The 22,747-nt window shown below is 39.8% G+C and overlaps 1 protein-coding gene across 1 annotated transcript; it reads left to right on the top strand.

Moving 5' to 3' along the window:
* The first annotated feature begins 19,710 nt into the window (after positions 1-19,710).
* LOC103017984 (60S ribosomal protein L6-like) lies at positions 19,711-20,244 on the top strand. Its single transcript, XM_057529497.1, has one exon. It carries the CDS (start codon positions 19,711-19,713, stop codon positions 20,242-20,244), a length of 534 nt encoding a protein of 177 aa, XP_057385480.1.
* Positions 20,245-22,747: the final 2,503 nt, after the last annotated feature.

The raw sequence follows: 22,747 nt of genomic DNA, 5'->3' as shown, positions 1-22,747 counted from the left end.
GTTCTAGCTCTTAAATTTAGTTGTATGATCTGTTTTGAGTTAATTTTTGTATAAGGAGTGAGGATGTATAATATTTTTTCATCTGGAAGATAATATTTTTGTATGTGGTATCCAATTGTTCTTATACTATTTGTTGAAAAGACTAGCCTTTCCCGCGTTGAATTACCATGGCACATTTGCTAAAAACCAAATGAGCATACATGTAAGAGTATTTTTTAGACTTTCAATTCTGTTGCGTTGATCTAAATGCACATCCTTGCAAGTGTCCTGATTATTGTGCAGAGAGTCCCCTCTTATATCAATACCACAGTGTCTTGATTACCAAGTGTTGAGATGGAGTAGTAAGGCAGTACAAGTCTTCCAACTTTGGTTTTTTCCTGTTGTTTTTTTTTTTTTTTTTTTTTTTTTTTTTTTTTAATGAGGATCTTGAATCAGATGCGTATGTTTGATTGATTGATTGATTGATTGATTTTGGCTGTGTTGGGTCTTCGTTTCTGTGCGAGGGCTTTCTCCAGTTGTGGCAAGCGGGGGCCACTCTTCATCGCGATGCGCGGGCCTCTCTCCTTGCGGAGCACAGGCTCCAGACGCGCAGGCTCAGCAGTTGTGGCTCACGGGCCCAGCCGCTCTGCGGCATGTGGGATCTTCCCAGGCCAGGGCTCGAACCCGTGTCCCCTGCATTAGCAGGCAGATTCTCAACCACTGCGCCACCAGGGAAGCCCTTTCCTGTTGTTTTGATCAGCGTAGGTCTTTTGTACTTCCATAAAAGTTTTAGGATCAACTAGTCAAATTCAATTAAAATGTCAAGTAAGATTTTGATAGGGATTACTTTGAATCTATAGATCAATTTGGAGATAATTGTCATCCTGAGAATGTGGAGTCTCACAATTTATGAACATGAGGTATCTCTCCATTTATTTACATTTTCTTTAACTTCTCTCAGCACTGTTTTGGTGTACAAGTTCTTCATTTATTTTGTTAAATTTAGCTCTAAAGTCTTTCTTTTCTCTATTTTCTGAGAGTTTATGAATGATTGGTCTTATATCTTCTTTTTTTATTATTAATTAATTAATTAATTAATTAATTTTTGGCTGTGTTGGGTCTTCATTTCTGTGCGAGGGCTTTCTCTAGTTGTGCCAAGTGGGGACCACTCTTCATCGCGGTGCGCAGGCCTCTCACTATCGTGGCCTTTCTTGTTGCGGAGCACAGGCTCCAGATGCGCAGGCTCAGTAGTTGTGGCTCACGGGCCTAGTTGCTCCGCGGCATGTGGGATCTTCCCAGACCAGGGCTCGAACCCGTGTCCCCTGCATTGGCAGGCAGATTCTCAACCACTGCGCCACCAGGGAAGCCCTATATCTTCTTTAAATATTTGATAGAATTCACCAGTGAAGCCACAGGGACCAGGCTTTTATTTGTGGGAAGATTATTAATTGCTAATCCAATTTATTTACATGTCATAGGTCTACTCATATCTTCTATTTTATATTTTTCTTGAGTCAGTTTGGTAATTTGTGTCTTTCTATAAATTTTTCTACTTCATATAAGTTATCTAACTTGTTGTCATGAAGTTATTCCTTTTAATTTCTGTAGGGTCAGTAGTGGTGTTCCCTCTTTCATCTTTGATTTGGTTGATTTCTGTCTTCTCTTTCTTTTACTGGGTCAGTCTAGCTAAAGATTTGTAAATTCTGTTGATCTTTTTAAAGAACCAACTGCTGGTTTTATTGTCGCTCTTGTTTTTCTGTTTCCTGTTTCATTCATTTATGCTCAAATCCCTCAGAAATAAACACAGTGTTCCAAAGTTTCACCTTTGTTCCATGCAGATCATTTTTTAACCTATAAATAGTTACTGAAATTGAACCAAAGAGGATCCTGGAATATGGTGTTAGTCTTTGAGGGTATAAAGGTGTCTTCGGGCCTTCTCCAAGGGACTTTTTAAATCCCTAAATCTCCAGATTACTCTCCTGCCATGTGCAAAGCTTTCATGTCATTTAACCTCTATACTTAACCCTTTGCTCAGACAACCTCCCCCAAACATATTTTCCATAAATAGCCCACACATGACTCCTCTTACAATTCTGTTTGGGGGAAGTCCTTTCCTTAGGAAGAGAGTGTGTGAAAAAAAAAATTTGGCAAAGGTAAACATGATTATAATAGACAAAAAAAGATTTTTATCTTCAGCTCCTTTTTCTGCCATCTCATAAATCCACTCAAAACAGAAAAAGAATAAATGAAAGTGATCTTATCCCTCAGTATACAAACTTCTGAAGGAAGCATATGTTTTATGCTTTTTTTCTGCTGTTTTGAGGGTCTGTTGAGAGATGCTAATGAAGGCAGTTTCCATCAAGGGCTTCTGCTTGAGGTTGAAGAAGGTAGAAAGGGACTGGCACTTTTCAAAGCATAATAACTTGACAACTGGTACCAGAAATGTGGCAAGATAAACAGGATGATTACATGTCTGCAGGATGTGAGTATAGTTTTTTTCAGGAAGCCTTCCAAATGGTCGAGTTTTTCCAAGGAAAACATCAGGGAAAGAAAGCAAACTACTTAGGAAAGTTTCAAAGTCATAGACTTAGACTGCCCTCTGAAAACATGGCTCCTTGTAAACTGAAAAATTTTAGTCTAGCCAGTTAAATGCTTCATGATCACCTGGCCAATTTCTCCTCCCTTCTTTAGCTTCAAAAAGAATTTTTTTCTTTTTCTTCTTTTTAAAATTAATTAATTAATTAATTTTATTTTTGGCCGTGTTGGGTCTTCATTGCAGTGCACGGGCTTCTCACTGTGGTGGCTTCTCTTATTGCGGAGCACAGGCTCTAGGCATGCGGGCTTCAGTAGTTGTGGCACGCGGGCTCAGTAGTTGTGGCACACGGGCTTAGTTGCTCTGCGGCATGTGGGATCTTCCTGGACCAGGGCTCAAACCCGTGTCCCCTGCGTTGGCACGCAGATTCTTAACCACTGCGCCACCAGGGAAGCCCCCAAAATAATTTCTTAGTGATCTTGATGTATTTACAATTTGATCAATGATGCAAAAATAGCTGCCAGATCCTGCCTGCCCAAATCCTATCCTGTGATGGTGATGAAAGATCTGCATGCTGTGAACCAAGTCTGGCAGGTTTTAAGGAGCAACTTCTGGACCTGAAAAAGGGTTCTAGAATTAGGATAGTATGAATCCGTGGGTGCCTGGGAGCCTGCTGAGCTGTCCTCCATAGTCATCTGTTACTGGGTTTCTACTCAGCTTTCTGCTTTGTCTTCTCTGTCTTACCTACCTCACTCCTTCCAGTCTCCCTTTCCTAGGAGCTGGGTCAAGCTTCCTGCTTCAACGTGGACACATTGCTTGGTGCTAAGACCCTGTCACTCACGTGAAGATGAGTCCCACCTCTGCCCAGAGAGTCCTGGAATTTCACCACCAGCCTGAATCAGACTGGTGAACTTGCTTGTGATATGGCTTGCGGGTGTGCCAACTCTCTCCCGTAACTATTATATCAGTGGTTACTCCTGTCTCCCTAGCAGCCCACAGTTCAGTGTGGAACTCATTGCTGAGGCCACACAGAACACGACTACATCCAGAAAGAGTTTTAAGAAGCCATAAAGCAGAGGTTTGCTGACTCTGTGACAGAGAATGTGCTGGTTTTTGGGAAAGTCAGTGGGCTTAGCAGTTTCTGCTTTCTTCCTTCAGGTTTTAGGAGCAAAGCAGAGAAGCCCTTCAAGCTGTAATAGAATAAAAGATTTTAGTTGAGAGGTAGTCATCTCCTTCTCTGCCTAGTCAGCCCACAGAATAGAAAGCCAATTCAGCATCCAGCGTTCTACTGTACAGTATTAGGTTTCAGTAGTAGCTGCACATATGTAACCAAGCTAGGCACTGGCCCAGCAAACGAATCCCAGAATATAATCAGGGAGGTAGGATTTGCTTGGAGTAGAAGCTGGAAGGAATTAATGACAACTCATGGTAAAGGGGGTAATGCCAGGAAGACTGGAATATAGTGTAGGAACAGGGCATTAGGCACCAGAATGCCTACCCTCTTTGCTGCTTCTCAACCCTGCCCTACCCGATGCTTTACTTGTGGAAGCCTGGCATGTGATGGAGTCCCTCAGTGCTTTCAAAAAGAAAGAGGCATGGCTGCAGTCTGAACTGAAATGTCCATGACAGCAATCATAAAAGACAACCACTTAAGAAAAATTTGTGGTGAATTTTCCGAAGAGAAGAGGAATCTGTGAGTCTGCCTGTCTCTTTTTTTTTTTTTTAAACATCTTTATTGAAGTATAATTGCCTTACAATAGTGTGTTAGCTTCTGCTTTATAACAAAGTGAATCAGTTATACATATACAATATGTTCCCATTTCTCTTCCCTCTTGCATCTCCCTCCCTCCCACCCTCCCCATCCCACCCCTCTAGGTGGTCACAAAGCACCGAGCTGATCTCCCTGTGCTATGCGGCTGCTTCCCACTAGTTATCTATTTTACATTTGGTAGTGTATATATGTCCATGACACTCTCTTACCCTGTCACATCTCACCCCACCCCCTCCCCATATCCTCAAGTCCATTCTCTAGTAGGTCTGTGTCTTTATTCCCGTCTTGCCACTAGGTTCTTCATGGCCTTTTTTTTTTTTTTTTTTTTCCCTTAGAGTCCGTATATATGTGTTAGCATACTGTATTTGTTTTTCTCTTTCTGACTTACTTCACTCTGTATGACAGACTCTAACTCCATCCACCTCATTACAAATACCTCCATTTCATTTCTTTTTATGGCTGAGTAATATTCCATTGTATATATGTGCCACATCTTCTTTATCCATTCATCTGTCGATGGACATTTAGGTTGCTTCCATGTCCTGGCTATTGTAAATAGAGCTGCAATGAACATTTTGGTACATGACTCTTTTTGACCTATGGTTTTCTCAGGGTATATGCCCAGTAGTGGGATTGCTGGGTCGTATGGTAGTTCTATTTGCCTGTCTCTTAATGAATCTGTCTGCTTTCTTGAGTGCGAACCAAGTGAACATCTGCATGACAAAAGACCGAACTCGATCCTCAGTAGAAGTTCTCAGGGATTGCTGTTAAATGAAAGCGTTTTTGCCCCTTTAAAAAGTAAGTCTAGGGCTTCCCTGGTGGTGCAGTGGTTGAGAATCCGCCTGCCAATGCAGGGGACACGGGTTCGGGCCCTGGTCTGGGAAGATCCCACATGCCACGGAGCAGCTGGGCCCGTGAGCCACAACTACTGAGTCTGCGCGTCTGGAGCCTGTGCTCTGCAACGGGAGAGGCCACGATAGTGAGAGGCCCGCGCACCGCGATGAAGAGTGGCCCCCGCTCACCACAACTAGAGAAAGCCCTCGCGCAGAAACGAAGACCCAACACAACCAAAAATAAATAAATAAATAAATTTATAAAAAAAAAAAAAAGTCTAAAAAAAAAAAGTAAGTCTGAGTTAACAAAGGGTTTGTTTTTTTTTTTTTACATCTTATTGTTTTTTTTTAACATCTTTATTGAAGTATAATTGCCTTACAATTGTGTGTTAGCTTCTGCTTTATAACAAAGTGAATCAGTTATACATATACAATATGTTCCCGTATCTCTTCCCTCTTGCATCTCCCTCCCTCCCACCCTCCCCATCCCACCCCTCTAGGTGGTCACAAAGCACCGAGCTGATCTCCCTGTGCTATGCGGCTGTTTCCCACTAGTTATCTATTTTACATTTGGTAGTGTATATATGTCCATGACACTCTCTTACCCTGTCACATCTCACCCCACCCCCTCCCCATATCCTCAAGTCCATTCTCTAGTAGGTCTGTGTCTTTATTCCCGTCTTGCCACTAGGTTCTTCATGGCCTTTTTTTTTTTTTTTTTTCCCTTAGATTCCGTATATATGTGTTAGCATACTGTATTTGGTTTTCTCTTTCTGACTTACTTCACTCTGTATGACAGACTCTAACTCCATCCACCTCATTACAAATACCTCCATTTCATTTCTTTTTATGGCTGAGTAATATTCCATTGTATATAGAAACAATAAATGCTGGAGAGGGTGTGGAGGAAAGGGAACACTCTTGCACTGTTGGTGGGAATGTAAATTGATACAGCCACTATGGAGAACAGTATGGAGGTTCCTTAAAAAACTACAAATAGAACTACCATACGACCCAGCAATCCCACTACTGGGCATATACCCTGAGAAAGGGTTTGTTTTGGTGGCAGTAGGAGACTCAGCTCTATGGCCAACAGCTCTCTTCCATTAAAGATAACCTGAGAACTTTCTTGGTGTGGAATTCCAAAAGCCATTTCCTTCCAGTTCCTGTTACAGTATTGCGAGCGATGCCATGTCCTTCCTGCCACAGGGGCTGTCCCTCTGCTCCTTCCTCCATGAGCTGTTGGGCATTTTGCCATTGTTTACATTCACCTGCAGGTGTGTGAGACAGATATATTACCTCTCAGAGTTGAAGTCTCATAGTGAAGGTCTCATTTGAAATTAAACAGGTGAGTAACAAATTCTACCCCGTTTCACAAGGCAAGCATTAGGCAAATGCGTGTTACGAATTTCCACCACATAGTAGACAGAGATGAACAGTTTTATGTCGTTGTAGAACCATAGCTTGTTAGGAGTTGAAAGGGACCTAGTAGGCCATATAATCCATCCCTCACCATGGCATCTCCATTATACCTGGGAAGAATACCTCCAGCTCAAGTCCATAAGGAAAATGTGCTTTGCAGGATTTGGGGTGTTTCAAATCAACTCTGCATATTTAAGGAAGGAAAATGAGAGTTTCTCCCCTTCTTTTCCATGGAAGGTTACCAGTCTGCAAGTTTCCATTCCAGCTGGAAGTGCATGTGCTCTCTCTCTCTCTCTCTCATTCCCTCTCTCTCTTGCTCTCTGCACTGTATGCCTGCTATTCTCATTGTGTTTAATAGTTATCTGGCATTCATTTTATGTGGTCTTGATTGTAGCGTCTTACATGTACATGTATGACCCTCCTAATTAATTTGAAAATATAACTACATGAACTCTGGATGCATTGGTGCCTCCCACTTCATTTGGTCAGCTGGTTTGTAGAAAGTTTTTAAGTCTAATTTTTGAGTCCTTGAACAGATCATAATTTTTTCAGATATTTCTGAAAAAGTAGGCCTTAGGATACCTCATGAAGAGTTATCCACTATCTAACTCTGACCTCAGATAAACCTTATGAAGAATCAGGGGCTGAGTTTCTTTATCTGCAATGTGAAGATGCATTTAGATTCATTTCGTGCTTCTCAAACCTCTTCACTTTGGAACCCCTGATGACAGGAAAATAAGTACCTACTCCCTGAGTTTGAGGCTACCGGCTGCAAGTGAGATTCTTTTGAATCTCACTCTTTTTTTAATTAGAAATACAGGTAATTTTGCATTGTATTTTGCAACTATCTACTTGTACAGCAAAATAACTTTTGCTCCAATCTTCAAGTCAAATTAAAACTCAGGAAAATTTCACAGTGTTTATTCAATTGCTTTATGCACCACTGGTGCTGAGAAATGTCCTTCAGTTTGAGATGCATGAGTCATCACTCTGTGATCTTATACTTTGTATAGCCATTCATTAGTAGCCTACTATATGCAAGGCACATGGCCAGGCTCTAGTCTTGGACTAGGGCATTATATTCCACCACCACCCTGAGGCTGATTGTTGGCCACGTTCATCATACAGCTGCCATGCAGAGTGGGGTCTCAATAACTATTTATCGATGACTTCGTTCCATGGTTCCCAGTGGCCTACAGGGATAATTTTCAAATCATGGCCCCTGGACACTCAGAGTTTAGTGGCAGTTCTCTTGGCTCCGCATAATGGAAGGCTGGGGGTGGGAGGTTGAACTTTTCCCTAGTCAAAACAGCTTTGCTTTTGTCTGTTTGCTGTAGTAGGTTACTTACAGCTTTGTTTTTTGTAGATGTCCTTTATCCAGTTAAGAAGTAACCTATATTCCTAGATTTCTGAGAGTTTTGGCCAATAATTGATGTTTGATTTCGTAAAATGCTTTTTAACCAACTATTGAGATTATTATATAGTTTTTCCTTTTTACTTGGTTAATATGATAATCTACATTGCTTTTAATGTTAACCAGACTTGTATTCCTAGGAAATTTGTATTTTCCTTTTTATATATTACTGGATTCAGTTTGCTAAATTTTTTTGTTGTTCATTTAGTTTTCTTATAATGTCTTTGTCTTCTTTTTGTATCAGGGTAATGCTATGACAATTTTCTGGAAGACTTTGTGCAGAATTGGTATTATTTCTTCCTTAAATGTTTGGCAGAATTTACTAGTGAAGTCATCCAGGCTTGGTGATTATTTTGTGGGAAGGTTTTTAACAAAGTCAACTTATTAAATAAGTATAGGGCTAATCAAGTTATCTGTTTCTTCTTGAGTAAGTTTTGGTAGTTTCATGTCTTTGAAGAAACTTACCTGTTTCACCTAAGTTGGCAGACTTATTGGCATAAAGTTGTCATAACTTTCCCTTATTATATACTCTTTTAACATCTGTTGAATCTATAGTGATGGTACCTCTCTACTCCTTGAGGTTGGTTAATTGTGTCTTTCTTTTTTTCCTGATCAGTCTAGCTATATAGGTTTATACATTTTATAGATCTCCTCAAAGAGCCAGTGCTTTGTTTAATTGATTTTTCTCTATTCTCTATTCTCTATTTTATTGATTTCTGTACTGCTCTTTATTAGTTTCTTTCTTCTACAATTATCTTGGGTTTAATTTGTGCTTCTTTTTCTAGTTACTTAGGTAGAAGCTGAGGTCATTGATTTGAGACTTTTCTTCTTTTCTAATATAAACATTTAATACTGTAAATTTCTCCCTTAGTACTGCTTTAACAGCATCCTACAAATTATGATATGTTGTGTTTCCATTTTCATTCAGTTCAGAATATTTTCTAATAACTTTTTTGAGTCATTTAACTCCTACGTTATTTTGAAGTATGTTATTTAGTTTCCAAATATTTGGGGATTTTCCAGATATCTTTCTGTTATTGATTTCTTTACACACATGCACTGATAAGTATTCCACTGAATACTCAAGGGGAAACCTCTGCAGATTTCCAGTTTCTCTCTGTACAGCTGTCTCCTCTATAGTACTTTGTCCTATGAATTCTCACTGCTTTGATCGCCCCTGGCTCTTAGCTACGTCTCCTTAACTCAGGATGTCCTTTGGGTGCTTCCTGGGTTTCCCTCCCTGTATCACACCCTAGTAGCTCTCAGAGTTTAAAGCTGGAATAATTGTAGGTCTCACCTTTTTTTTTCTTCCCATCTGTCAGAGACCACTATTCTTCATTGCTGATACCTGTGTCTTGAAATCTTTGTTCTATGCATTCTGTTGGATTTCTGATTGTTTCAGACAGGTGAATAAATCTAATACCTGTGACTTCATCTTGCCTTGAAGTAGAAGTCTGGACTGTGTTTTTTAACATATGTATTCATCCCTTGCTATATCTAATATAGTACCATTTGCATGGAGAAAAAATCCATGTGCACAGATGAAGTATACAGGGATAGGAGGCAGAAAACCTAGGGTCTAGTCCCTGGTGCTTGGAACAACTGAGTATGTGCCCTTGGGCATTCATTTAACCTTCCGAATGTAGTCATCTACCCTACCCAGTCTAATAATAAGAAGAATTACCGTTTAATGAGCATGCGCCATATGATAGGCACTGTGCTAAGAGCTTTATGTAACTGTCTTATTTAATACTCACAAGATAGCTTAGCAAAGATTATCTCATTGAATCCTCACAGCATTCCTGTGAGGTAAATTTTATTAACCCACATGTCATGATAAAGATAAAGATAAAGCCTTTGGCCCAATTAAGTGTCTTGCCCCAGGTCACTCATCTGGTCAGTTCCGTAGCAGAGTTCAGACAAATCCATTACCTATGTCCCACTGCCACAGACTTGACAGGTTTGTGAAAATTAAGAGAGTTAATGGATGCAAGCATGCCTTGCAGAATGTAAAACTTAGTAAAAAAATAGTAACAATTTGGTAATAATAATTCACTGTCAGTGAATTAATCTCATTTCTGACTGTTTCTGTATATACCTCTAAGAAAAAAAAATCAGTGTTCTCAATTTCGAGATGAAAGCTTCAAGCACTTTGAGATACTTTATTATTCAACATGTCTATAACTCATCGTGGTTGTAAGCAAAAAGAATTAGAAGTTTACATCACAGATTTGCTAAAAGTGAAGAGTATTTCTCCTTATTGCCTTTTATCAAGATTGCACAGATACAGAGCCCAGTTTGATGGGGCCTTTGATTTTCTACCCTGTGCTAGTTAGTGAAGGACTCTAGTGAAAGGAATGTTTTATCTTGTCATCTGCTTATCAGACACAGCTGGAGTCTACAACAAGTCCACTCTGCTTGCCAAGCCAGACTTCAGGCCAATTAGGGCCTCTGCTCCAAGGGGAGAAGAATATGATTTGACATGATCCAGGCGAGGTACATGTGGCCTGGCTCACAGACAGTTTCACATTTTGTTGCCAACAGCTTAGGAATCTACAGTCTTTTTTCATATGAGGTTACATATGAAAAAAAATGTGTGTTTTTCTTTTGTTGTTATTACTGAATTGTGCAAATAAGAAGAGGGAGCTAGTTGGCCCACTCATTTTTGTCTTCCTAAGAATGCTGACTTTCCAATTTTTAACGGAGATTTAACTTCTTAAATGACTCAAGAAACGTGGTTGAGGTCACTAGAGGGAGAAAACAATTATGGACTTTATAGAGAGTAAACAAATAGAAAACTCTTAGAGGACTGATGTCTTTTTAACTTTTAAGGGCATGTTCTCAAGTCAAATAGCTGATGGCACAGATCAATGCAGCGTTTGCAATGTGTTAATGTAGAAAGCTGCTGACTTCTAAATGCTGCTCATCTGATAGGACTACAGTGACAAACTAGAATGTTACTTATGTTTTCACGTTGGAAATGAGAACCTGCTTGTTTGCTGGTTGGTTTACTCTTTTGCCTCCAATCCTGTCTGGTCGAAGAACTTGCACATAGAACTTGCACATATGGATTCCTGTCCATCACATACCTCTGGTCGTCCTGTAAGCTGTTTCATGCTAAGAAGAATTTGTCTCAGGATAAAAAAGTCAGGCAAGTGGAATTACATTTTCCAATCAGAAAATGCCAACATACAGATTAAGAGGTCAATAGTACCACACTTGGCCAACCAATTAAAAATGTTTCTGTTGAAATAGTCCAGAGTCATTATATCTTCATTTATTCATTCATTCCACTATGTTGAAAATAATTTTTCTCTTCTACTAACATGATACAGTTCTTTAACTAAGCAGCCACTAGAAGTTCTGGTCCAATCACACAGTCTTTTCCCAGTAAGAAATAGTTTCAGATTTCTGATTCTGTTTTGAGAGTTTTGGTGGGCCTACTAAGACAGTTCAGGAAGTAGATGGTTGCAGCAGTATGTTCTTTAAATCATCCATGAACAGTAGAAGTGAGACATATCTCATTCATGTTTGGATTCCATGTATCCAGTTCGGTGCCTGCACATAGCATGTACTCAATAAAGGTTTGTTGTGTGAATAAATGATGAAGACTTTCCTGTCTGGCATCCTGTGAAAGATGACGAAAGAATCAGGAAATTATTTGCATGTTCCTAGAGGAAAACCTTTTGGTGATTCAGTGATGATTCAGGTTGGAATTCTAAGGTCTCTCCCAGACTTATGATTCTATCATTCTTTTTAACATTGAGTTTTCAACATTTCGTTGGATATAAGTTGAAGCATTTCTAAACCTTTTCACTGAAAAAAACCTTCTTGATCTTGATACTAAACTGCTTATGAGCAAGACCCAGAAAGTTACAGTGAGGTCTTCTGTCATGTTAGGCTTTCATCAGCTCAACACTAGCAGAGCCCAACTGTCTGAAACCAAATAAGAAATATTGATTGAGTGTGAAATGATACTTGCTAAAAACATCTGAGCTCTAGAACTTATGTGAAGACAATATGAAGTCATTATTCATCACCAGCACACCTAGCCTTATCCTTGAAACTTTATCTATTGGGACTTCAGTCCTAACAGATTTTATGAGCTTAGTAGGAATGTTTTAAAAAGGCGCTGCTGGGGCTTCCCTGGTGGCGCAGTGGTTGAGAATCTGCCTGCCAATGCAGGGGACACGGGTTCGAGCCCTGGTCTGGGAAGATCCCACATGCCGCGGAGCAGCTGGGCCCGTGAGCCACAATTACTGAGCCTGCGTGTCTGGAGCCTGTGCTCCACAACAAGAGAGGCCGCGATAGTGAGAGGCCCACGCACCGCGATGAAGAGTGGCCCCCACTTGCTGCAACTAGAGAAAGCCCTCGCACAGAAACAAAGACCCAACACAGCCATAAATAAAAATAAATTAAAAAAAAAAAAGGCGCTGCTATGAAATATATTGTAGTACTGGTTAATTAAGCTACATATTTTCCTTTTGCCTCTTTTCACAGTTCTTCGAAGATGATGACTGACGAAGAATATTGTAAAAAGTCACATGAGTGGTACACTTGTAGATAATAAGAACAGAGAAATAAAACATAGGCTCTCAGCCCAGCTGCCAAATACATCTTTTCTGTGGGCTGGCTGTGCCTCTTTGTACTCACCAGTGTGCCTTTCTCTCCTTCTTGCTACACTCTACTTCTCTCTTTTCATTTTTGTATGATTAGGTCAGTGGACCATAAGCACCTGCCTGTTACAAATGTTTTAGACCAGTGCTTCTCGTACTCTAATATGCGTATGCTGTTAAAGTGCAGATTCTGATTTAATAGTCCAGGGGTGGTAGGGTGGGAGAGATTCTGCATTTCTAACAAGTTCCCAGATGATGCCTGCGCTGAAATCTGCACTTTGAGTACTGGGCTTTAGGCTAGAGCAGTTGTACTTAGTTGTATGTTTGTACATAGTTTTAGTTTTTAAAATCCTGATGCCCAGACTGTACCCCAGGCCAATTAAATAAGAGTCTTTGAGGGTAGATCCAGGCAATGGCTGCTGGTAAGTGCTAGCAAGCAGCTCTCCCTGATTTGTAGTATTTGCCAGTTTCCACGGTGTAAATACTCCCATCATTTCAAGCCACAAACACAATGCCATGGAACATGGAGTTGGAAAGAAGTGCTAACATTCGGCCTGTGAGCCAGCACACGCTGTCTTCAGCGCACCACTGGATCCAGGCATCTTCATTTTTATAGCTCCCCAAGTGGGTGAGCTGTAACTGATTCCCTTTTGAGGCCAAAATGGAGAACTGCTGTTTTAAAGTTAAACTGTCTCTATTACTTAAAGATGTGTTTCTTCACTCAGCCTCGGTGCCCTGGACTTTTGTATCTGCCCTCTACTCTCCTACCTCATTAGCCCACTTGCATTCTCAAAACCATGTTAGGATCTGACCAGTGTCATACCCCTCTCTTGTGCAGTATACAGTTAAGTGCTTAGAAATTCCAATATGATACTACTTCTGGAGCCTACTACTCAGGCCCACCCCACCTGCACGAGTGTTACTCCATTCAACGATACCTGTTTTTGTGTAAGACAATAGAATGGCAGCAGGCGTGTTGTTTTGAAATCCAAACTGAGAATTCTTCCAAAGTCAGAGTCAAGTCCTCAGGAACAGCGGCAACTTCTCCTTCCAAGTTTAACTTTCAGCAAGTCCACTCACTTTATTCAAGTGACATGTGGAGCAGGGAATGGATATCCTGAAGATTCAACTTCTGGCTCTGCTACTGACTGTTCAGTGACCCTGGGCAAGTAACTTATCCTTTCTGAGCTTCAGTTTTCTCACAGCAAAATGCAGATAATAATTGTACTTACTTCACAGGATTATCATGCCTGGCACAGAGTGGGCACTCGGTAAATGTTAATTATTACTACAGCTCTTACTACTAGTATACTTCTACTGATGGTGACAACTTTGTGTTCTGAGTGCACAGGGACCCCAGATATATATCAGTATAGAGACATTCAGAAGGAAGGAGATAACCTAGCACGGATTCAAGCCTGGCTAACAGCTCACCAGCTCAGGGGCACCCCCAAGCCCTAGGAATAACCATACCCTCCACAGCACAGCACCACATATTGTTGTCTTTTATCTAACCCTGGCTCATAACCTCAACTTTCCTTTCTTAACTTCCTCACTTTCCTTTTATGAATTGAAACAAAGACATACTTCTTTTAGCCTCGCCGATACAGAAGCCTTTATATGATAATTTTTTGGTGGGAAGGTGAATGAGAATGAGGGAGAAAGAACTAATTATCATTTCCTTTGTTATAATTAGAAAGATGTCTTGGTTTCAGTGTCCATCTGTGGCTCCCCGGCTCACTGAGAACACCATGAGGACTATTTTAAAGGATGGACAGAATATTTGTACTCAGGAAGAATTGATGTTTCACAGGAAAGAAGTGTGGACAAGTGGCAATCTCCCACATGGAAACCTTTCCCCTAACTGTTCACTTCCTTAAACAGAAGCCACTTCCTTTGAATTGTGGGGTGTCACTTTTCTTTTGAAATACACCCTTGCCTCATGGTTTATGACTGTTACACATGAGAAAAAGTTGGTTTCAGAGAAAAATACAGCATACTTGTTATACGTGATACAATGTATTGGTCATGGCAGTTTAATTTGGTGAGGGGTTACATGTTTCATTTTGCAAAGAAGCAAAATTTAACCTTTGGTAAATGGCACCTGTTTTATCACAGCATATAAAATAAATCTAAGCAAAGGAATTTCCTCTTTCAAGGCCTGCTTAAAATTCACCTCCTCCAGACTAACTCCTTGATCCTACCCCCCATCAAAACAAACAAACCAACATCGTCAAATATGTTTTGGGAATCGTTATGTGCCACATATTATGCTGGGTTCTCTCACATGAGTCACCTCTAGTCAGAACTAAGTGCTCTCCTTCAGTCTCCCATTACACTTTTCCCTCATTTAGAGTGGGGATAACCTGGGGAAAGGGAGATTGAATAAAGACACACCATTGATCCCAGAGAAATATGCGTGTCTAAGCTAAGGGTGAGGGAATGGAGAGAAGGGAAGGTTAAAGAAGTGGAATTAGTAAGCCTTCAAGCTTGAATAGATGTGGAGGGAAAGGGAAGGGTGGGATCAAGACTGCGCTCCAGCTTTTAGCTTGGGTGATTCAAAATTGAGAAAGTAGAGCAGATTGGAAGGTCTATGAAACTACTGGCTTCAGGCAAAAATGAAAGAAGCTGATTATTATGCACTAAAATTATAAAATGACTACTTCAGAGAAAAGATTTATAAACATTGATTTTGATTAATAATGCCCCTCTAATGCTTTCTAGTTAAACCATCAACCATCAAGACTTACTAAGGATGGGGAATTAGATACAGCCAAGTTTGTCCAGAAAGAACATGAAATACTCTTAATGCCTTAGCCTGAAACTAACAGGTTTGTCCACTACACATTTCTTGAGCTCTGACTCTGTGGCAGGTGCTGAGTCTGCACAGATGCGTGGGACTCACTACCTGTCGTGGTGAAGCTCTTCAGTCTGGAGAGACAGGTGTGCAAATGATTAACTGTGATAGATGTGATAAATCCTATTGTAGAGCTACACAAGTGGTAGGGGCAAGGCACCCTTACCATCTACCCACAAGCCTAGGCCAGATGGTGTCACACCCACCACTGGACATATTTGCAATGTAAAAGACCTGATCCTTGATTGATCCTTGATTGTTACCACCTCCATCATGCCCCCTTATAGTCATGTAAGGAAGAGAAGCTGAGAGGAATTTAACTTTGGAGTCAGGCAAATCTGAGTTCCAAGCCCAGATCCAAACTTGTTACCTGTGTGACCTTGAGCAAGGTAGTCTATCCATAAGCCTCAGTTGCCTCATTTGTAAAATGGGGATGACTACTACTTCATCAGATTATTGTGAAAATAAAACTGGGTAAGGTATGTTAAGTGGATGTCATATAGTAGGTATTCAAGAAATATTAATTCTGAGACTGTATTCCCATTTTCACTAATGTTTATATAGTGTCATCCAGAAGGAGTAAAACTCTACAGATGAATATTTAATCATACTCTGAAAACTTTAGTGTAAACTAAAGTGGGCTAGAGTCAGCACATTGGGTCTGAGCAGTGTGTGTGTCTCTAATAAATAGTTGAACCTTGAGAAAAGCCTCTTACACTGCCTGCTGATCTTATCTCCAAGCCTGGACTTTCCTCTTTCCAGGCCCCAGAAACTCCCCTCTTAACAGGAGATATCTCATACTGGTGATACCATAATATTTCTTTTATTTTACTTGTTTATATATTGAATAATTTAATTTTTATTTTTTTAAAAAATTTATTTATTTATTTATTTATTTTTGGCTGTGTTGGGTCTTCGTTTCTGTGCGAGGGCTTTCTCTAGTTGCGGCAAGCGGGGGCCACTCTTCATCACGGTGCGCGGGCCTCTCACTATCGCGGCCTCTCTTGTTGCGCGGAGCACAGGCTCCAGTCGCGCAGGCTCAGTAGTTGTGGCTCACGGGCCCAGTTGCTCCGCGGCATGTGGGATCTTCCCAGACCAGGGCTCGAACCCGTGTCCCCTGCATTGGCAGGCGGATTCTCAACCACTGCACCACCAGGGAAGCCCAATTTTTATTTTTATCTAAGATGAACATGTAAGTTTAAAAAACTAGTAACTATGAATCATAAAATGGAAATGTTCATCCCCTCTGCATCCTCCACTCTGAATTTCAGTCAGCCACTTTTACCATTCTTTTTTTTTTTTTTTTTAATACATTTATTTATTTATTTATTTTATTTATGGCTGTGTTGGGTCTTCGTTTCTGTGCGAGGGCTTTCTCCAGTTGCGGCGAGCGGGGGCCACTCTTCATCGTGGTGCGCGGGCCTCTCACTGTTGTGGCCTCTCGTTGCGCGGAGCACAGGCTCCAGACACGTAGGCCCAGCAGTTGTGGCTCATGGGCCCAGCCGCTCCGCGGCATGTGGGATCTTCCCAGACCAGGGCCCGAACCCGTGTCCCCTGCATTGGCAGGCAGATTCTCAACCACTGCGCCACCAGGGAAGCCCCACTTTTACCATTCTTAACTGTTTATTTGGGAATTTACCTCTATGTATCTAAATAACATCCTTACACTACAGTTCTTGGTTATTTGTAAAATTTTAATCATTATACATTGATTTCCCACTGTGGGAATAAAGGATTTAACACTCCTTTCATAGATACACACACACACACACACACACACACACACACACACACACACCCACGCCTCTTCCATCCTTCTTATAGAGATCATAAATGTTGGTTAGATATTCAAATTTTACATTGTTATTCACAGTTAAGTCAGATAATGAATATGATTACATACAATTGCATTTCCTTCCTTACACAAATTTTTTGTTTCTCTAAAGGTAATAATTTCATTGCTTTCCTGTTTGCTTAGTTTTCCTCCTAGTAACAGTAGTTCATCCCAAAATGCTTATAAAAAGTATGTGTCCTTTCACTACATTTGAATGCATCTGGCAATCTCTCAGTTTGTGGAAGACATTTCTCTTGAAGTCCTGCATCCTCTTGTTCCAAATTGGGCTAGTTGCTCTCCAGACCTACTATGTAACCAAATTCCTGGGATCTTAATCTCCTTTCACTGTCTTCCTGGGATACTCTTACCCTCACTACGGTGATGGGTTCTCTATTTCCTGGATTCCATGTGTTCTTCCTACTTGTTTTACTCCCTCATTTTGTAGAAGCACATTGTCCAGTAATGTTTTCTAAAAGGGGAAGAATGGCTTTTGTTTTTGGATATTGCATACCTGAAAATGTCTTTATTCCACCCTTACATTTGATTGATAATTTGATTTGGTATAGAATTACCAATACAGGTCAGAAATATTTTTTTCTCCCAATTTTAAAGCATCACTCCATTGCTTTATAATTGGGTGTTTTTCTGATTGTCAGTACTTTCTAGGTGAACTGTTTTTTTTTGTTTTATGTATTTATTTTTTAATCACTGTAAACTTTAAACATGTTCTGTTTAACTCTAGTGTCTTAAAATTTCATAGTTACGTGTTTTAATGTAGGTCTATTTTCATTTATTTTAGCGGGCCCTTTCAAACTGGAAAGTCATCTTTCTATTCTTAGTTAAGATAATTTTCTTTAAATAATACTAATATGCTCTTGAAGTCATGAGTTCAAAAGTCACTTTCAGATTTGTTTTAATTCTTTTTTTATTGAAGTAGAGTTGGTTTACAATATTATATTAGTTTCATGTATAAAATATAGCAATTCAATATTTTCATAGATTATACTCCATTTAAAGTTATTATAAAATGTTGGTTATATTCTCTGTACTATATATTACATTCTAGTATATTATTTATCAGATTTTTAAAATTTTCTTATTAAAATTATTGCTTGACCTTTTTTTGTTTTTCTTTTAAATTTTTAATTTTTTTAAAAGATTTTTATTGGAATTGTTGAAAATCAGAATTACCAAAAATGTAATTTGGGTATTACTTCACAAATTACTTATTAATGCCAATTTTCATCATTTTTTCTGTCCAGAACTATAAAAGAAAAAAGTCTTTCTAATGTAATGAAAAAGACAAGTTAAAGATTAGTATATGTAGCATGTATTATACTTTAGCTAATTATGCTTATGAGGTCAATTGTTGTATGGAAACTCAACCTCATTTATTGGACATCTTTAGGAAATGATCAATTCCACAGAGAAATTTATGTACACACCCTTATTTTCATTTTACCTATATTTAATTAAAATATTCCTCAAAGATGTTGTTTATTTGCCTAACTTAAACCAGGACCGCCCTTTTAACAGACCCTACTGAGTATTTATTTATTCTTTCATTTACTTAGTCAACAAGTGTTGTGTAAATTTTTCTTGGTGAGTCAGGATCATCATTATACATTATTGGTAGTGTTAAACTTCAAGACAGTTTTGCCCTTAGGTGCCGTGAAGCTGTGTAGTGCAATTGGCCTCAAATACAATGCTTTGAGAAAATTAACGCTTTTTGAGAAAAAGCTCATATGACTCAGTAAGGAAAAGAAAAACAACCCAATAGGAAAAAAAACGAACAGGTATTTCATGGAAAAGGGATAACACAGGGCTCATAAACATATGAAAAGATTCTCAATTTCTTAGGGACCAGAGAAATACAAATTAAAACCACAATGAGTTACCATTGTACACCATGACTGGCTAAGCCTGACAAATCCAAGTGTTACTGAGGATGTGGAGCTCTAGAACTCTTTTATACTGCTAGTAGAAGTATAAATGTATGTAATTCTGTGGAAAACAATTTGGCATTAGCCAGCAAAGTTGAACATGCACATCCCTGCTACCCAGTGATTCCATTCCGAAGTGTGAACCCTACGAAAAATCTTACATCTGTGTAGAAGATGTATATAAGAATGTTCTGCCAGTGTAGTTTATGGGGGAAAACTGAAACAACCTAAATAGACATGTGCTGTAGAAAAGATGGATGAATTGGAGTGTACTCATACACTGGAATACCATCCAGCAGTGAAAATTAGTGCATTATAACTATTTGCATCAATATGGATGAATGTTATAAATAATGTTGAGGGAAAAAAAGGAAGTCTCAGAAGGAGACATACAAGTATTATTCTACTTATATAAAGTTAAAAAGCTGACTTTACAGAATATATTTTGTAGGGATATATAAAACTCGATCCAACTATAAAGAAAAGAAAAAAAAAAGATTAAGAAATAATGCCTAGGTATTATCCTACGGAAGATGTGCCTCGAAAGCTGTTGAGTCACTGCAAAAAACCCTTCAGTAAGCACGTGAGAAAACTGCGCGCTAGCATCACTCCTGGGACCGTCCTGATCATCCTCACTGGGCGCCACAGAGAGAAGAGGGTCATTTTCCTGAAGCAGCTGAGCAGTGGCTTGCTACTTGTGACTGGACCTCTGTCCCTCAATCGAGTTCCTCTGTGGAGAACACACCAGAAATTTGTCATTGCCACCTCCACCAAAATTGATATCAGTGGTGTGAAAATCCCAGAACATCTCACTGACGCTTACTTCAAGAAGAAGAAGCTGCATAAGCCCAGGCACCAGGAAGGTGAGATCTTCGACACAGAGGGAGAGAAATACAAGATTACAGAGCAGCGCAAGGTTGACCAGAAAGCTGTGGACTCACAAGTTCTGCGAATAATCAAAGCTGTTCCTCAGCTCCAGGGCTACCTCCACTCTGTGCTTGCTCTCACAAATGAAATTTATCCTCACAAAGTAGTGTTCTAAACTTCTCACAAGGAACCTAATTAAATAACTCGGTCCATTAAAAAAAAAAAAGAAATTATCCAGAGAGTATTTACATGGGAGGAGGGTGGGTAATGGGTATGATTATAGAAGGACACAAAGAGGGATTCAAAGACATGGTAATGTTCTGTATTACTTCAGTATCATTTCATTAAACCAATATTTCCTAAATGCCTGCTATGTGCTAGGTACTTCTATAAGCACATAGGAGTACAAGAGCCCTTTATGGAGAACATATTCTACCAGAAAAGACCAAAAAATGAATGAAATAAATTATTAAATTATTATTGTTTTAGAAGGTGATAAGTTCTATGGAAAAAATAAGAAGGTGAGGGAGTTAAGACAGAGCAGAGTGAGCGTATGGTTTGCAGAATTAAATGAGATGAGGCTTCATTGAGGTGACATTTGAGCCAAGATTTGAAGGGCATGAGAGAGTAAGCCACATGGCTCTCTGGGTGAGTAACATTTTAGGCAGAGGGGCTAGCCAGTGCAATGGACTTATTATGGCAATATGTCTGATGTCTTCAGGAAGACATGGGGAGGGCACTGCAGCTGAAACAGAATAAGCAATATGGTCAGAGAGGTGTCAGCAGGGCTTTATAGGGCTTTATTAGATGCTAGGTCAGAGATTGGCAAACTTCTTCTGTAAAGGACCAGATAGTAAATATTTTAAGCTTTATGGGCCATAGGGTCTCAGTTGCAAACACTCAACTCTGCTGTTGTAACATGAAAGTAGCATAGACAATATGTAATGAGTGGACATGGTTGTTTTTGTATTCCAGTAAAACTTTACAAAAATAGATGGTGACTGGATTTGATTTATAGGCTGTGGCTTGCTAACGCCTGTGCTAGGTCTCGTGGGAGGCCATTGCAGGTTTTTGAACTGAAGAGTAGCAGGCTCTGACTTAGTCATTTAAAAGAATCATTCCGGCTGTAGTGTTAAGAGTAGCTTGTAGAGAGTGCCCAGGGTAAAGCAAGGAGATCTTCTCTTGGAATAATCAGGCGAGAGGTGATAGTGGCTTGAATCTTGACGGCACAGCTGAGGTAGAGAAAAGGGGTCCGTTTCTCTGCTCTTGAAAGTAGAGTTAACTGGATTTGCTGATTGATTGGATGTGGGTGTGAGAAAAGAGTCAAGGATGACTGTAAAGTTTTCAGCCTGAGCATCATTTAAGGAGAGAAATACCCTTTGTGGTTGCACATTATTTTTTTAATTATATATTATGTTTTATAAACTTTATGTCTGGTATATTTAACAATATTTTTTTTTAAAAGAGAACATGTTCCATCCAAGATCTGGTGTTTTATTTAACTAACCAGATTTTGCCTCTTTATCCTATTTCACAAACAGAAAATTCTGTTTTCCCTCCCTCCTATTGCATTTTTTTCCCCAAGCATATGAGCTGCCAGAAATAGCACAAAATGACCAGACTGACTTGGGAGAGGAAGAAGCAAAATGTCTAGAAGAAATGGAAACTTAAGATTCAAGATTCTCATGAGCATTGCAATTTTTTCACCATTCTCCTGAAACCAATCCCCTATAAGGGAACATCAGCAGCACTACAGGACAAGTAGGAAGGGAAAGAAAGCTGAAGGAGGGGTAAGCATGGGAAGAGAAAGGGAAAGAGAGAAGGAATGAAGGAAAACCCAAAGGACTGCTGGCTCTGTTGAGACGACACCAAAGCAATAGCTATAATTGATGAGAAGAATTTTTGTTAGATAAATTTCAGTTCTCCCCGCGTTTACTAAAAGGACAAGAGAGAAGCTTAGGAAGGGGAAGGAAAACAAGATCCATCCCTGGGACCCGATGCTGAAGTTGCTGTAGTGTATTCAATAGTGCTTTTGATGATGGTGGCGAATGCATTTACAGTGAAATGATGTCACTGTAGAGGCAAAGAATTGGGGTTTTTCAATATCATTCAAAAGAAGCAGATGAGAACAATGAGCTTTATAGAAGCTTAACATATTTATACAGATCTTGGAATTTTAAGAAAAGGAAACTATGGTAGGAATGAAAATGATTCTTACTCCCATGGGAATTTATAATTTAGAGGGAGAAGAAAAATACATACAAAAACAAAGAAGTGAATGAGGTGGGTGGGAATATGGGACTGCCCTGGCAGGTTGTTCACATTGGAGCTTTAGTGCTCTGGTGTGGGCTGTTTCTAAATTCCAGCATCTCCTGAGGCTCCTGAGGCTGAGGGCAGAAAGAATGTTTACGAACTATTTCTGGTCTAGAGCCTCCGTCCACACTTCATAGAAGTCAACTCCATCCAACCTTAACATCCGTAACATTCTGAGAGTCAAAGCTTGCCCTGGACTGAGATTCCAGACCAGATTTAGGTCTGAGAGGAAGTAAAGGTGTCTTTCCCTGACACATCCGAGACAAGGAGAGATACCAGGGTAGAAGATTCAGACTAAGCCAGAAAACGCCAGGGAACCAGAGGAGAAAGCCTCCATGGAAATGCCAGTAAGAGCCCTAATCTGG

Source organism: Balaenoptera acutorostrata, chromosome 1 (assembly GCF_949987535.1).
Source record: "Balaenoptera acutorostrata chromosome 1, mBalAcu1.1, whole genome shotgun sequence".
In the NCBI taxonomy this organism is placed as follows: domain Eukaryota; kingdom Metazoa; phylum Chordata; class Mammalia; order Artiodactyla; family Balaenopteridae; genus Balaenoptera; species Balaenoptera acutorostrata.
This window is presented reverse-complemented; position numbering and strand designations above follow the sequence as displayed.